At 46.6% G+C, this 13,486-nt stretch overlaps 3 protein-coding genes across 4 annotated transcripts in view; 1 reads left to right on the top strand and 2 right to left on the bottom strand.

The window, feature by feature from the left end:
• The window catches only part of pex5lb (peroxisomal biogenesis factor 5-like b), a gene marked incomplete at both ends in the record, with an annotated part of 43,115 nt that extends 34,781 nt beyond the window's left edge, over positions 1 to 8,334 (bottom strand). The window contains one exon of the mRNA XM_080503065.1: positions 8,320 to 8,334. Within this exon, the coding sequence (XP_080359191.1) occupies positions 8,320 to 8,334 (15 nt within the window). The remainder of the gene's footprint in view (positions 1 to 8,319) is intronic.
• A 1,362-nt stretch (positions 8,335 to 9,696) lies between these two features.
• On the bottom strand, positions 9,697 to 11,576 carry LOC308135898 (dual specificity protein phosphatase 18). Of its 2 annotated transcripts, none has more exons than XM_080504049.1 (2): positions 11,522 to 11,576; positions 9,697 to 10,813 (listed from the first exon to the last, which is right to left on the bottom strand). In XM_080504049.1, exon 2 carries the CDS (start codon positions 10,811 to 10,813, stop codon positions 10,178 to 10,180), a length of 636 nt encoding a protein of 211 aa, XP_080360175.1. In that variant the 5' UTR covers positions 11,522 to 11,576; the 3' UTR covers positions 9,697 to 10,177. The 2 variants fall into 2 exon arrangements, with proteins under 2 accessions (XP_080360175.1, XP_080360176.1); XM_080504050.1 differs by having other exon boundaries at positions 9,697 to 10,816; positions 11,522 to 11,548.
• Positions 11,577 to 11,925: 349 nt separating this feature from the next.
• Positions 11,926 to 12,818, top strand: sft2d3 (SFT2 domain containing 3). Its single transcript, XM_080504048.1, has one exon. The coding sequence runs from the start codon at positions 11,940 to 11,942 to the stop codon at positions 12,600 to 12,602; it is 663 nt and encodes a 220-aa protein (XP_080360174.1). The 5' UTR covers positions 11,926 to 11,939; the 3' UTR covers positions 12,603 to 12,818.
• The last annotated feature ends 668 nt before the right edge of the window (positions 12,819 to 13,486 follow it).

Below are 13,486 nucleotides of genomic sequence, written 5' to 3'. Positions count from 1 at the left end.
CTGCAGAAAAAGATGTGTCGGACTGAAATCTGTATGAAGTAGTGGTTTGTTCCTTCTCTGAGGGTTCGCTCTATAACAAGCTCTGCGCCTGTTTCCTTCCTCTGCGGATTCAGGTGTTCCACTCAGCAGCAGCAGCAGCAGCAGCAGCAGCAGCAGCAGCAAATCAGAGATAATAGCAAGAGCTCCGCAGTCTGACTTTGTGTGAAGTTTGATCTGACAGAAACATCCAATGCTTCCTGATCGTCCATTGAGCCGACACGGACCCCGCCGAGCTGACAGAGGGACGAGTCAGCACTGGAGTGTGACGGCTCAGCAGAAACGCTCATCTAATTTACATTCAGGCTGAAAACTCACTCGTTCGAGGCAAAAACAAAGCCCCAAATGAGAGGAAACATGAGCGGGGAGGCAGGAGGGGAGGCTGCAGTGAGTCCATTGATTTCAAAACACCGTCACTCGTCAGCGTCTGGCAAGCAAACTGACACACTGGGCTCCAAATCCACCTTGTGCATCTGGATTCTCGATTTCCTCCACATCATTAAGTGTGTAGATGATACTACAGTAGTGGCCCTGATTCAGAACAACAACAACCAGGCCGACAGAGAGGGGGTGTGCTGTATCTGACTGACTGGTGCAGGAGGAACAATCTTCTCCATGAATGTTGACAAAATAAGAATTTGTTGGTATCAGGAGGAGCCCACCCTGCCACAGTGGCGGTGACGGAAAGCCCCAATAAACAATAAATCCTGGACCCGGAACGCCACATCTATGACAAATCGAGCGCAGCAGCATCTGCACTTCCACCCACAGCATGAGACGGACACGTCCGCCTGCCGACGTCCTCAACGCTTGTCTATCGGAGCACCGTTGGAGAGTGTTCGGACCATCTCTCTGTGGTGAGGCAGCTGCTCAGCTAAGGACTTCCAGAGAGTGGTGAGTAAACAGAACTTCTCTTAACTTCCATCAAAAGGTGCCAAACACGTCACCGGAGACTGCGCGCCACCCACCTACCCAACCTGGCAGGAAGTACCACGGCCCGAAGAGCAGAACCGTCAGCTTCCCCGGAACAGCGTCATACCTCGGGCCAGACTCCTCAACGGCATACAGTCTGCTGTCAAGGTTGAGGATGACACAATAATCCAGTGCGGTGTTCTATTTTCGTTCATGTGTGCACCTGCGGTTGTGTATTTTTGAATGACAATAAAGATACAGGCCCACTCGCAGGCAGCCGGGAAAAAGCTTCACACCAACGCGCCGCTCACTTTCTTTCTGTTCTATCAGCGCTTTGTTGTCGCAGATCAAATGTGACACCATCCACTCTCTTCAAAAGGTCCAATCAGCTGAGTTTCCAAGCCCTCCAGACAAGTTAAGCTGAACACCGGGGGACACACCTCTGAGCTCCGTGGATTTACCGACGCCCGCTTCTTTCCCAGGCTCCGTGTACGCAAGCTCGGTAAAAAAGATTTCCCTGCTTCCGGACGGTTTTCTCAAGGTCCTAGTGATTAAACTTCACAATGATTGATAGAGTCAACTGAGCAGGAAAACTTCAAAAAAAAAAAAAAAAAAAAAATAGAAGGCTTTTTTTTGTCAGGCAGTCGTTCCCACTTACAGGCCGGAGGCGGGCGACTGCCTGCAGATGTGCTCCCAAAACACAAACCCTGATTTTATGCCCATCACAATTTCTCTAAAAACCGAAAGGTCAAGGGTGATGCACACGGACACATGGTGTCAAACAGGCCTCAAGGCAATGTTTTGGGTTTTGTTTTTTTTTAGATCTGGGGATTAGTATGCTCAAGATTCGTTCTGATTAACCCTCGCCGCAAAAGACTGATTGAAGGAGTGCCTACGTGTGTGGTCCGGTTTCCCCCACCAAAAATTCAAAAGTTCAGACTGTGGTTTGGCTTGCTTATTATTTAGAATGTAACATGGAACATTATATCGAAAACCACAGCAAGACAATGCACGACGGATTACTGTGTTAGAAACGTATGTAGCCAAGAACTCACAACCAGATTCTAAGACGTATAAACGCACCGCAGGAACTCCTCCACTTCTTCAGACCCGCTGTGAGGATACGGAGCCTCTGAAGCATGTCATACTCTGCGCTTGCTTCAATCAGAGCTCTTGAGATTGAAGTGTGAATGCATCAGCGCGCGAGACCTTTCTAAACTCGATCGACTATGTTTGGTGCAGATTTATAGAGCAGCGTTCGCGCTGCGCTTGCAGCAATCACAGTTAAAGGTTCATTATAACCGGACCAAGTAGTGGCTAAGTCTGAACATACTCCTAACCAGATCCTAACCAATGTAATTCCCCCCAAACATGAGCCGAGCTCTGCCAGCTTCCATCTCCTCCCTCCAGTTTCTATTCAACACAATCTCTGAACTTCTTGTGAGCTGGATGTTGTGTCATGGCGAGTTTCACAGTACAACAGGCGTCGGATTTCAACATTTCACAAGTAGAGTATTTTCATTTTATACTCTAAAAAGTACAAAGTGTTTTTATTGTGAGGAGAGGTCCTCAGAGTGTTTCAGTCTGTGCTTTAAAAAAAAAAAAAAAGAGGAATAGTACAACTCTAAATGTGATCAGCTGGTACAAATAGTGGTGGAAAAATAGTTGTTTTGCATCTTTATCAGCAACGTTTGCCGTCCACAATTAAAAATAAATAAATGGAGACTACCTGGTTACCATAGCATGTCTGCATTTTGTCACAGCAGTCGGGGTTCGATCCAGAGTCTACAGCGTAGATCAGGGATCTGAAAAGTCAAAATTGCCTTGGGGCCACTTCAGCGTTTATCGTAGGACAAGGAAGTGCAAGGTATCTGAAATTTTGCTTCGTCTTCAATCCCTTTCAGCGTGACATAGCCACTGAACTGAAACTCCATTTATATCATCTTATAACACTTCTCACGGCAAAATGATTTTCCCTTACATTGAACTATTGTGCATACCTCAGTGAAACCTTTGCAATCAACTAAGAAATGTAATCCTTGAACGCAATTCTCTCAGAAATTGTCCGGCCTCGTCTGCCCTTCTCACTGCATCTCTGAAATGTTTTGTTTTTTTTGTTCTCTGTAAGTCAATAAATTCCATTTGCAACACACTGGGGACCCTCTCCGCCTCAGCCGAGAAAAGGGTCGGCCGGCAGCTGCAAAGTGTCACGATGTGCCTTAAAGTCGGCAAAACGCAGGTCAGATTCCTGCAGGAGGCTTTCAAATAGCAGAAGCATATTCATCACCACTGAATGCTCCTGCCTCCACAAGACAGCTGCACGTTTTGAAATGACTGAGGGTTGTTTTTTGTGTTTTTGTTGGGGTTTTTTTTGCAGGAAGCTGAGTTTTCTACAGTTCAGAGTATGCAGAGAAATATTGTTGAACAAGTTCGTCTTTGGCCACAGTTTGATGCATCTAGTCCAGATGCTCTGTTCCACACTTTAGCCTTACAGGAACATTCAGCAGCTACTAAAAGAGCTTAGTTGAGGTTTTTAAAGACTAAAATAGTTTCAAGCGGTCATCAAATCTACAGTTTCGTTCTTTTTCCCCCAACATCTTATTGTCCCTCTACTGAGACTGCCCAGGACAATCATTTACCACGGTCGTGGTTCACGTGTTCACGAGTTTTCGCTCGTCTTCACAATCGTCGTTTGTTTCGCTGTCGGAGCATTTTCGAAAAGTTCCACCTTGCGAGCGGTTTTCCAAAAGTTGCATTTTCAGTGGCCGAGATCAACCTCGATCGTGCAGCTGCAAAATCAGAACTTGTGAATACAAACCAGCTTATTTATTTTATTTATATATATCATTTGTTTATAATAGTCATTACCTGGGCAAATGCGTCCGTGTCTAAAACGTCAGAGGACGTCTTGTTTCGTTCACAACCAGAGACCAAAATGCAAAAAACGAAATGGCTAAATGGTTAAAACTGCAGAACTTCTGCCGCTGGTTTGAAAAGCGATTAATCAGGTGGAACATAAATCTGGAAATGAAGGGCCGCAGATATTTTGGGATGAATCGACCTTTTGTTTCATCTCCTGTGGTAAATGAAATGTCAGCCGGAGCGAGACTGTGATGAAGTGCTGAAGCCACCGTCTGACATGTAAAAGCAAGATTTACACGGCCTCAAAGATTTATTTGAATCTGTGAAATTCATACACGCCATAGATAGATAGATAGATAGATAGATAGATAGATAGATAGATAGATAGATAGATAGTACAAGAAGTTTATTAATGAGAAAGTTTTTCAATCTATAGATGGAGCAACTGAAGTCAGCGGGATGAAAAAGTGCCCTGATTCTGTCTTTAGCGCTCTTTAACAGTGACTATTCACAGGGGAAATGGGAAAAGAGAGAGAGAGAGAGAGAGAGAGAGAGACCTCAGCGGCTGAATGTGGAGCCGAAGCCGATTTGGGATGATGAAAGACTGAAGCTGTTCTTTCTGTAAAAGAGGCTGCAGGCTCAGCTGTAATTCACGGGACCGTAATTAAACTGTAAATCTGCCGGCGCCACAGCAGCTTCTTCACCCTCCAAATACAGGAAGTTCATTTAATCCCCCGAAGGTTACAGATCACAGGCACATCCCTCAAGAAAGCTTACGGACGATGGCGTTCTCAGGAGGAAGTCCCACGAAGACTGCCGGTCACTTCCCTTAAAAGCGCTTAAATATCGCAACCGAGCTTCTAAAAAGGAAAAGGACAGGAACGTTGAAGGAATGCAAAAAAAAATAAAAAATTAGCTGACCTTTGAAGAAGATTTCAATTACGCTGCTGGTTATTTAAACCCCAAAGCTTATCAGACACATAATGATGTGGTAGTTAGCGCTAGCTCGCCAGAAAAAATGTGATCTTTAAAATACACTTCTGCAGTATTCCCTCTCAAGCTGCATAATTTTGGCATTATGATTCACAGCAGAGGTTTTTTTTTTTTTTTGGGGGGGGGGGGGGGGATTTCTGCAGCGGCACTTCTGCAAAGAGAATAATCCAAAACACATCAGCACTTATTTCCACTATTTTCCAACCCGCGGTTCCCCAAAGTCCATATGTTTACAAACTTGAATTTGTAGCCATGAAAAACTGTTTTTGTTTTGACCAACTAAAGTCATCTTGGGAATCCCTGCCGCAAGGGTTTCTGGGATATCAAAGACGGTGTAGCAGCCGAAACATAAAAATCCTCATTTGACGAATTAAGCCTGAATAAAAAACACCAGATTTTGTCAGAGAAAGAGTCTTCAAGCTACAATTATATTCTGAAATGTTGCGAAACTGACCATTGATGTTTTTTTTTTCCAGTGTGAATCGAGATCTCGCCAGATCGAGTGTACCGACGGGATCTTGCATCAGGAATCTTTGGGTATGATCTGTGAAATATCGTTCCGACTACAATGAAGGATTTCCTTCAGAAAGGTATTGACGACGTATTCCGAGATAAACATCCGCAACTAAAACTGGACCCTACATTTTAAAATTCTTCCCATGTTGATTTTGGCAGGGCAGCTTTAAAGTGAAGAGCATGTGCGAAGACGGCATGGCGGGGCGGATCGGCCGCAGCGCCGTGACCCACAGCGGGATAAAAGATGGATATATCACATGTCATATATGACACATCCGCGGCCTTGGCACGGCTCGTTCCCCCAATCCCAACGCTGACAGTTCCATCCCTCGACTCACCCTGCCCATATGTTGTCCTCGGGCAATAGACCGCACGCCACGCCGCTCCCAGTGGTGGGTGAGCAGCTCGCGTGACAGCTGTCGAGTGTGTGTGCGGGTGAACGGGTTAACGTGACAGAACGCTCGGGAGGTTAAGAACGTGCTCTATCAGTAAATTCAGTTTATCGTATGCAAAAAAAAAAAAAAAAAACACTGAGGGAACAGTGGAACGCTATCAGACTTTTGGAGGAACATCAGATTAAAACCACGGGACATTAAAAAGAGCCCGTTAGGATGGCTGCTCGTCATTTAATCCAAAGGGTTATAGATTACCGCCTGGGCCCTTGAGGAACACCACAGGAACATTCGGGAAACTCACAAGAAGGCTTCTAGGACATCCACAGGACATTGAAAAGAGCCCGTAAAGATGTCTGCCGGTCGTTCAGACCCGAAGGTTACGCATCGCGGCAGCGTCCCGTTAAGGAAAACCACAAGAACGTGATGAGATCTTGAGGAAATTATCACAGAAAGGCTGATGTGAATCTAAGAAGTACAATGCAGAATCGTTCAAGAAGCACTGACGGAACGGTCAACGAAACCTTTCAACACACAAGAGGAACTTTAACTCAACTCTGCCGTTACAATGTGTCACAAACACATTAGAAATGAAACAACGACCACATGAGCATCAACACTATGAGAACATTGGAATTCTTGAAATACTATGATATAGGAACAGTTTGAGCGTATTAGAACCATAGAGTAACAACATGAGACCATTAAAACCGTGGAGGAGCTTTACGGGAACAATAAAAGAACATTAGAATCTTGGGGAGAACGTGAAAACAATGGTGGCAAGCTAAAAGAGCATTGGAACCTTTGAAGGACAAGATTAGAACCTTGGATAACTACGACAAGAAAATGATGGAAGAACATCAGCGCAGTGAGGCGGAAAAGAACAAGAAGCTACTCCGAACGTCAACCAAAAGGGACCGACTTAAAATCCTGAGCTACGATGCAACTTGAGCCGGCATTGACGGAAACATCTTGGAAATCTGCAAATAGAATGCTGAAAGTAACAGAAACCCTTTCATGCACATTCCTGCAACTTTAACATGCACATGCATTGTGAGAGACGAGTCGCGAGACCGTCAGCTGCTTCGTTACCCAATACTGGTCTGATGCTGGTTTACACTGGTCTGATGGTGGATTATACTGGCCTGGTACTGGTTTACATTGGTTTGGGGCTGGTTTATACTGGTCTGATGCTGGTTTGCATTGGTCTAATGTTGGTCTGATGGTGGATTATACTGGTATGATGCTGGTTTAAATTGGTCTGATGCTGATTTATACTGGTCTACATTGTTCTGATGCTGGTTTACATTGGTCTGATGCTGGTTTATACTGGTCTGATGCTGGTTTATACTGGTCCGATGCTAGTTTACAATGGTCTGATGCTGGTTTACGTTGTTCTGATGCTAGTTTACATTGGTCTGATGCTGGTTTACATTGTTCTGATGCTGGTTTACAATGGTCTGATGCTGGTTTATACTGGTCCGATGCTAGTTTACAATGGTCTGATGCTGGTTTACGTTGTTCTGATGCTAGTTTACAATGGTCTGATGCTGGTTTACATTGTTCTGATGCTGGTTTACATTGGTCTGATGCTGGTTTATACTGGTCTGATGCTAGTTTATACTGGTCTGATGCTAGTTTACATTGGTCTGATGCTGGTTTAATCTGGTCTAATGTTGGTCTGATACTGGTTTATACTGGTTTGGTGCTGGTTTATACTGGTCTGATGCTGGTCTATGCCAATGTACCACAAGTAACGGTGCACTCAAACACATACATACACGAGTCTCTGCTGTGTGAATGAAGGTGCATCATCAGCATTAATCCATGGAGCAGCAAGAACATTATGCTGGTCGATGCAGTTTCTGGTAACTGTTATGATAAACAGTGCTTTCAGGATGGCGTGTAACCTTAAACTTTATTTGTTTATCAATTCTTTTCACTAGACCCTTGTGTGCTACTCCAGAGGAAAAAGTTTTAGTTCGGTCTATGAGTGTTTCTCTGAATTAGCTGGACATTTTCCATTGATCGATGAGCCCCCACTTATTTTGAACCTGAGTGGGATGCACTTACCGGAACCACCAATGTGTGTGTGTGTATGTGTGTGTGTGTGTGTGTTCTGCCAATCAGTCACATTTGAGTTTGATGGCTTCTTTTCACACAAGTTTAGACTATTAGATTCAAAACACCCGAGAATGAATAGAGATCCACACATCTGTGGCTTAGTGAGTGAGTAGGAAAGATATTTAACCTTCCTTTCAGATATTTTTAGATTTGGATTCAGTGTGTTTAAGTAGTTGGTTTTAAAGGTTTTGAAGCGAAATGATTATAATTGACTTGGACTTATAACAGAATAGATAATCTGCTGCTACATAAACAAAAAAAAGACGTGAAGTGTGAGTTGTGTTTCATAATTAATAGAATTAGTAGAATTCACATATTTAGAAATATTGTTTATATATTATATTTTTTGTCTTTTAATGCAGCAAGTTTGCAGATGTTTTGATTGATCCAGTGTCCGTTTCTCACATGTTTTGATGGTAAATATTGTAAAGTTGCAGTGAAGCCAGCGGTCTGCGGGCCTGAGTGGAGCCGAGCTGGAACTCACCTGCACCTGGTACATGTCTCCCGCTCAGTCACTCCTCCAGCGGACAGCGGGTCTGCAGCTGCAGCCGCGGCCGCCTCAGGTCCACCCCGAGCCGGCTCCGCTGGGACGCGCCTCCCGGCGTCTCTCCGGAGGAACCGCCGCACACCTCGCGCCGGTGCTCCTCCGGGGCTGTCGGCGGTCCGGTCCGGGCTCTCGGTGCTCCGCGCCTCCCGGTCCGTGCTCGCTGGCCGGCGTGTGTCCCGGTCCGTCCACGCCGGTCGGCACCTTGTCCCGGTCCGTCGTCCCGGTCCGCCCCGTCAAGCCTGTCCGACACCGTGACACCCGTCCGCCGCGAGGTCCGCTTCTCATCTCTCTCTGCTCCGGTGGAGGGCGAGATGAAAATAAACCGAGCGGAGCCGAGTGGCTCCGGAGATAGCCGAGCGGACATAGCCGAGCGGAGATAACCGAGCGGAGAAAGCCGAGCGGAGATAGCCGAGCGGAGAAAGCCGAGCAGAGAAGGCCGATCGGAGAAGGCCGAGCGGAGAAAGCCGAGCGGAGATTAGCCGAGCGGCACGCGGCAGCAGGCTGCGAGAGTTTTTCACCATAAAAGCAGCACACACGTTTTCCCCCCCTCTCAGCTTCATTTTTATGTACATTTATGTTGTATTTTGTCTCTTTTTAGTAAATTCAATATCTTCTACTGCACATACACAGAAATGAGATATAATTGTAGAAGTCTGTGTCAACCATATAAACATGTTATGATCCTGTGGTGTTTCTGTCAATATGTGATTTACATACAGTATAAGCATCCGGTGATATCATTGTGAGACTTCTGCCGTTTCCATGGGTTAGGGTTAATATCCTGGTAGAGTTCTCTCGTGTCCAAGTAAACGTGATATCCTGGTGGAGATGGAAATTTCAAATTGAAGTGTTAAATGCATACGCACGTGTTGTCTAGATTTAACCGTCAGTCATTAAAGTGAAGTCCCTCACTGAAGACTCCCCCTCATTTTTGAGAATACAAATATCATCTCAGTATTTGAATTTTCCCTTTGACTGGGACTCACTCTTCTCCACGTCTTTATCTCTATAATAATGATCATGACCTGACTGGAAAAGATGGATCCTTTAGCTATAGAACATATTTAGCTCTTTTTGCAGCCAGATACACAAAGCTGAAGGAAAATGTTCCTTAACTTCTTGACGTTTAAGAGTGACATTTAATTGTCTTGAGGTGTGATGTCATATCATAAAAACAAGATCTGCCATTTTGACTCTTTTTCAAGAAAAATTTTTACCGTATTTTTTTGATGAATGACGAATGAATCTTTTTTTTTATTTTTATTTTTTTTATTCTGGAAATTCTTTAATGCACCACAGTAGCAGGACCCTCACTCCTCTGTCCTACCATCCCCAGTAACACTCCACTGCTGAACAGTAGTTTCCACCCTGTTGTCCACAACTTCCCTCTGGACGAGTTAAAAATCACAATGGCTTCGCCACAGCTGAGGTTGTAAAAGTTAAATTACACATCAAGAAAAAACTGGAAAAAAAGAGAGACGTCACCAGCTGCTTTCATTTTCATGTTTCGTATCCAAAGTTTTTGAACTTTTACACAATGGAGGGAATCTTTATTTATTTACGGTCTCCGAACACCACGTTGTGTCTGAGCTTTGTCTCTCCACTCGTTCCCTGACCAAATCAAGGACTATTTAAAACCTTTTCATAAAAAAAAAACTACAAAAACATCTGACTGGTCCCAGGATGCAGCTGGAGAGCTAACATGCTAATCAGATCAAGTACTTTCAGACGCCTGCGTGCGGCGGGTCAAAGTTCGCTGGTTCCTGTTTAGAGGACTGAGACCGTTTGTTTGGGTTCACAGTTTAATGCTGGATTTGGATCTGAGTCGTTGTCTGGTTCTCGGAGACATCAGGGGCGACCGAGACATCAGGGGCGTGCGGGTCAGCAGAGGTGACCTGGGCACCCGTGTCAAGCGCTGCTGCTGAGGGGCCCCCGGGTCCCGGGTCAGCCGGGACGTCCTGGGCGGGGGCAGCGGCGGCGGCTCCGTCGCCACCTTCACCGTGTTTCTCCCGTACAGCCTTTTCTCGTACTGCAGCAGCTGCTCCCAGAAGCCGGCGTTCAGCCGGACGTAGGGCCGACTCTCCTGCACCCAACGGTGCGCCTGACACAGCGTCACCGCCCGGTAGCGCATCAGGTACGCCATCACCAGCGCCGGCGAGCGGCTCATCCCGGCGGCGCAGTGCACCAGCGTGCCGCCGCCGCGGTTCCCGTGGATGCGCTCAGCCACGCGGTCGAAGTGGTCGCCGAGGCGGGCGCTGGGCAGGTCGGAGACGGGGACGCGCAGGCACTCCACGCCGCGGTAGGCGGGGCAGGCGTGGTTCAGGGTGGCGTTGACGATCAGGGTGATGCCTTTTTGAGACACCAGGGCGGCGTTCATGGGCGCTTCGGCCCCGCTGAGGAACAGCGTGGGCGTGATCTGTGACAGCGCCATCTGCTGGACACATCGGAAAGGCGTTAAGAGTCTGACGCTAACTTCGTACGACGACGTCTCAAGTCAGAACACTTCACTTTACTTTAAGCATTTCGTGTTTACAAGGCAACGTTTTGAAAACTGTGTTTACATGGAAACGGCAGAAACGCCGTTGGTTTTTTGTAGTGAAACCACACACACTTGCACAGACAACGATGTGTTATACACATTAACAATGGTCAATAGACATTCGCATGGACAGGCGACCATGTTGGGATATAATTACCAACTACCATCCGCACACGTGTACAAGAACTATTGACTACGGCCATTTTAATCAAAAACATGGATCATGTGTATCAACAAAGTGAGATGTTATTCTACTTGTTTTCATAAATCATCACCATATTCTGTTTACTGTTATATCCATTAGTCAATGAGATGATGTCTGTGATTGGGAACATGATGAATCACTTTAATCATAATACAAGGTAATTTTAATAGGCTTTTAAATTATGATATAAATCAAGCAGATGTCCTGAATTCACTTTGACAAATGTGTGTGTGAAGCAATGTTTTTGTACAGTTAAGATGAGGAACACCCAAACAGAAAACTGAGTCTACATCTGACTCGTCAGGTTTAACATGCAGAAACAGGCACCTTTACCACATACAGAACCAGGTCAAATTCACTACATTTAATAGTTGAAACGTGTTTCTTTGTGTTACCTTCTGCCTCTTCGGATCCCTGCTGTAAATAAGACTCACACACACACACACACACATGCACACACACCATAGATGGTGGTGCGTGACGGTTTTTCCAGCCAATCATCTGTGAAGGTAATTTTAGTCTCAACAGCTGAAAACTGTCCCTGAAGACATAAAGTCAAAGGTCTTGTTTCAAAATGTACAAGAAAATATAAACACGTGAATATACACATATATAAGAAAAAAACACACACACACAAAGAAAATGTTTTGTTAGAAATGTTATTTTGTGTCAGTTTTGTGAAGTGTCTTCTTTTTTCTGTCCAGCAGGGGGAAGCACTGCGCCGAGCAGCCGGAAGTGCAGTGGAACAATAACCCAGGAAGAAGCGGCGGTGCTAATAGTTAGCCTGTTCGCTCCCGGCGAGCCTCCTCCGTCATGGCGGACATAAACAGACAGCTCCAGGAGTACCTGGCCCAGTCCAAAGGCGGCCCCGCCAAGAGCAGCTCCAGCACCGCTCTCGACATGGACGACCCGGACCCGGTTCCGGGCAGCTGGTTCGGCCGCTGGTCCAGCCCGTGGTCCAGTCAGAGCCCGGCTCAGAGCTCCAGTGGAAACAGCGGCCTTTCCTGGCCGTGGTCGGCCGAGCCGGACCCCTGCCTGCCGGGGATGAGCCGGCGGCAGCGGCTGGTGGCCGCCGGGGTCTGCGTCTCCTTCTCGGCTCTGTGTTTCGGACTGTCGGCGCTCTACGCCCCGCTGCTGCTCCTCTACGCCCGGAAGTTCGCGCTGCTCTGGTCGCTCGGCTCCCTGTTCGCCATCGCGGCCGTGGCCATCCTGCGTGGCCCCAGCCGGCTGGTGGCCGGCCTGCCCACCTCCCCCGGGGCCGCCGTGTACCTGTGCACGCTGGGCGCGACTCTGTACGCCGCGCTCGGTCTCCACAGCACCGTGCTGACGGCGCTGGGCGCAGCCCTGCAGGTCGCAGTCATCGTCGGATACGTGGTGTCGCTGGTGCCCGGCGGCAGCGCCGGGATGCGCTTCATGGGCGGGATGGCCGCGTCCGCCATCAAAAGGACCGTAACCGGGAAAACTATGCCCATCTGACCGGGACCGAGCAGCCCGGGACCGGGTAGTATCTGCTGTGCAGAGTCCCGGGCTTTTTGGACGGGGAACCTATGGACCATTGCTGTAAAACCCTGGAGGGAAATGAACCCTGACCGCTTTCAAACTGTATTTTCTGAGGACCAAAGCGACTTTCTTAACATTTTCTGCCTAAAACTAATGAACTAACTGGGTAAGAGGTTGGTATGGATGCTGGTGGCAAAGTGATTAAAACCAAAGTTAACTCTGCATTCTGGTGGTTTTTCAGTTGTGTGAAGCACTTTGATATTTCGAAGATGGGAAGTAGTCCTGGGTGTTGGAAGTTTTCTAGTTGCTGTCAAACCCATGAAGTAGGTAGAAAACTGAAGCACTGGGAACAAACACCCCAAAGCATCTCCAATCAGAAATCACAGTGAAAACCCCATTCCACAGTCAGCAGTTTAAAACGTGTCCAATCAGAGGTGTTAAGTAGTGAGACTAAAAGAAGCCAAACATTTAAAATAACAGATCTTTGATGGTTCTCCTTCTAACAGATGCTCCTGATAGTCAGACCTCAAGGATGTTTTAACCTGCGGTGTGACATCGAGGTTGTTGATCTGCAAAAGAGCCAATGTTTGAATTCAGAGAAATAGTACCGCGACAACTTCGGATGCAGTTCACATGCGCCGTCTTTAGATTCTGTGCTTTGAAAGTATATCAACATTACTTGAGAGGCCTGGAACTTAGCACATCTTATCCTCCATTATCAGTGAATAACTGCAATATTTGATTTTTAATTTAATGGATGCACACAAAAAACAGGACTTTTGCTTTCACTGTTCCCCATGTGTTTACATAATAGGTCCCCCACAGGGACGTGTTCTCGCCCCCCCCCTCTCTTCTACTCC

The sequence above is a fragment of the Blennius ocellaris genome (assembly GCF_963422515.1).
Source record: "Blennius ocellaris genome assembly, chromosome: 10".
Taxonomy (NCBI): domain Eukaryota; kingdom Metazoa; phylum Chordata; class Actinopteri; order Blenniiformes; family Blenniidae; genus Blennius; species Blennius ocellaris.
This window is presented reverse-complemented; position numbering and strand designations above follow the sequence as displayed.

Bases quoted from the DNA above. Each gene is read 5' to 3' on its own strand.
- sft2d3 (XM_080504048.1), top strand. From the start codon at position 11,940: ATGGCGGACATAAACAGACAGCTCCAGGAGTACCTGGCCCAGTCCAAA.
- LOC308135898 (XM_080504049.1), bottom strand. From the start codon at position 10,813: ATGGCGCTGTCACAGATCACGCCCACGCTGTTCCTCAGCGGGGCCGAA.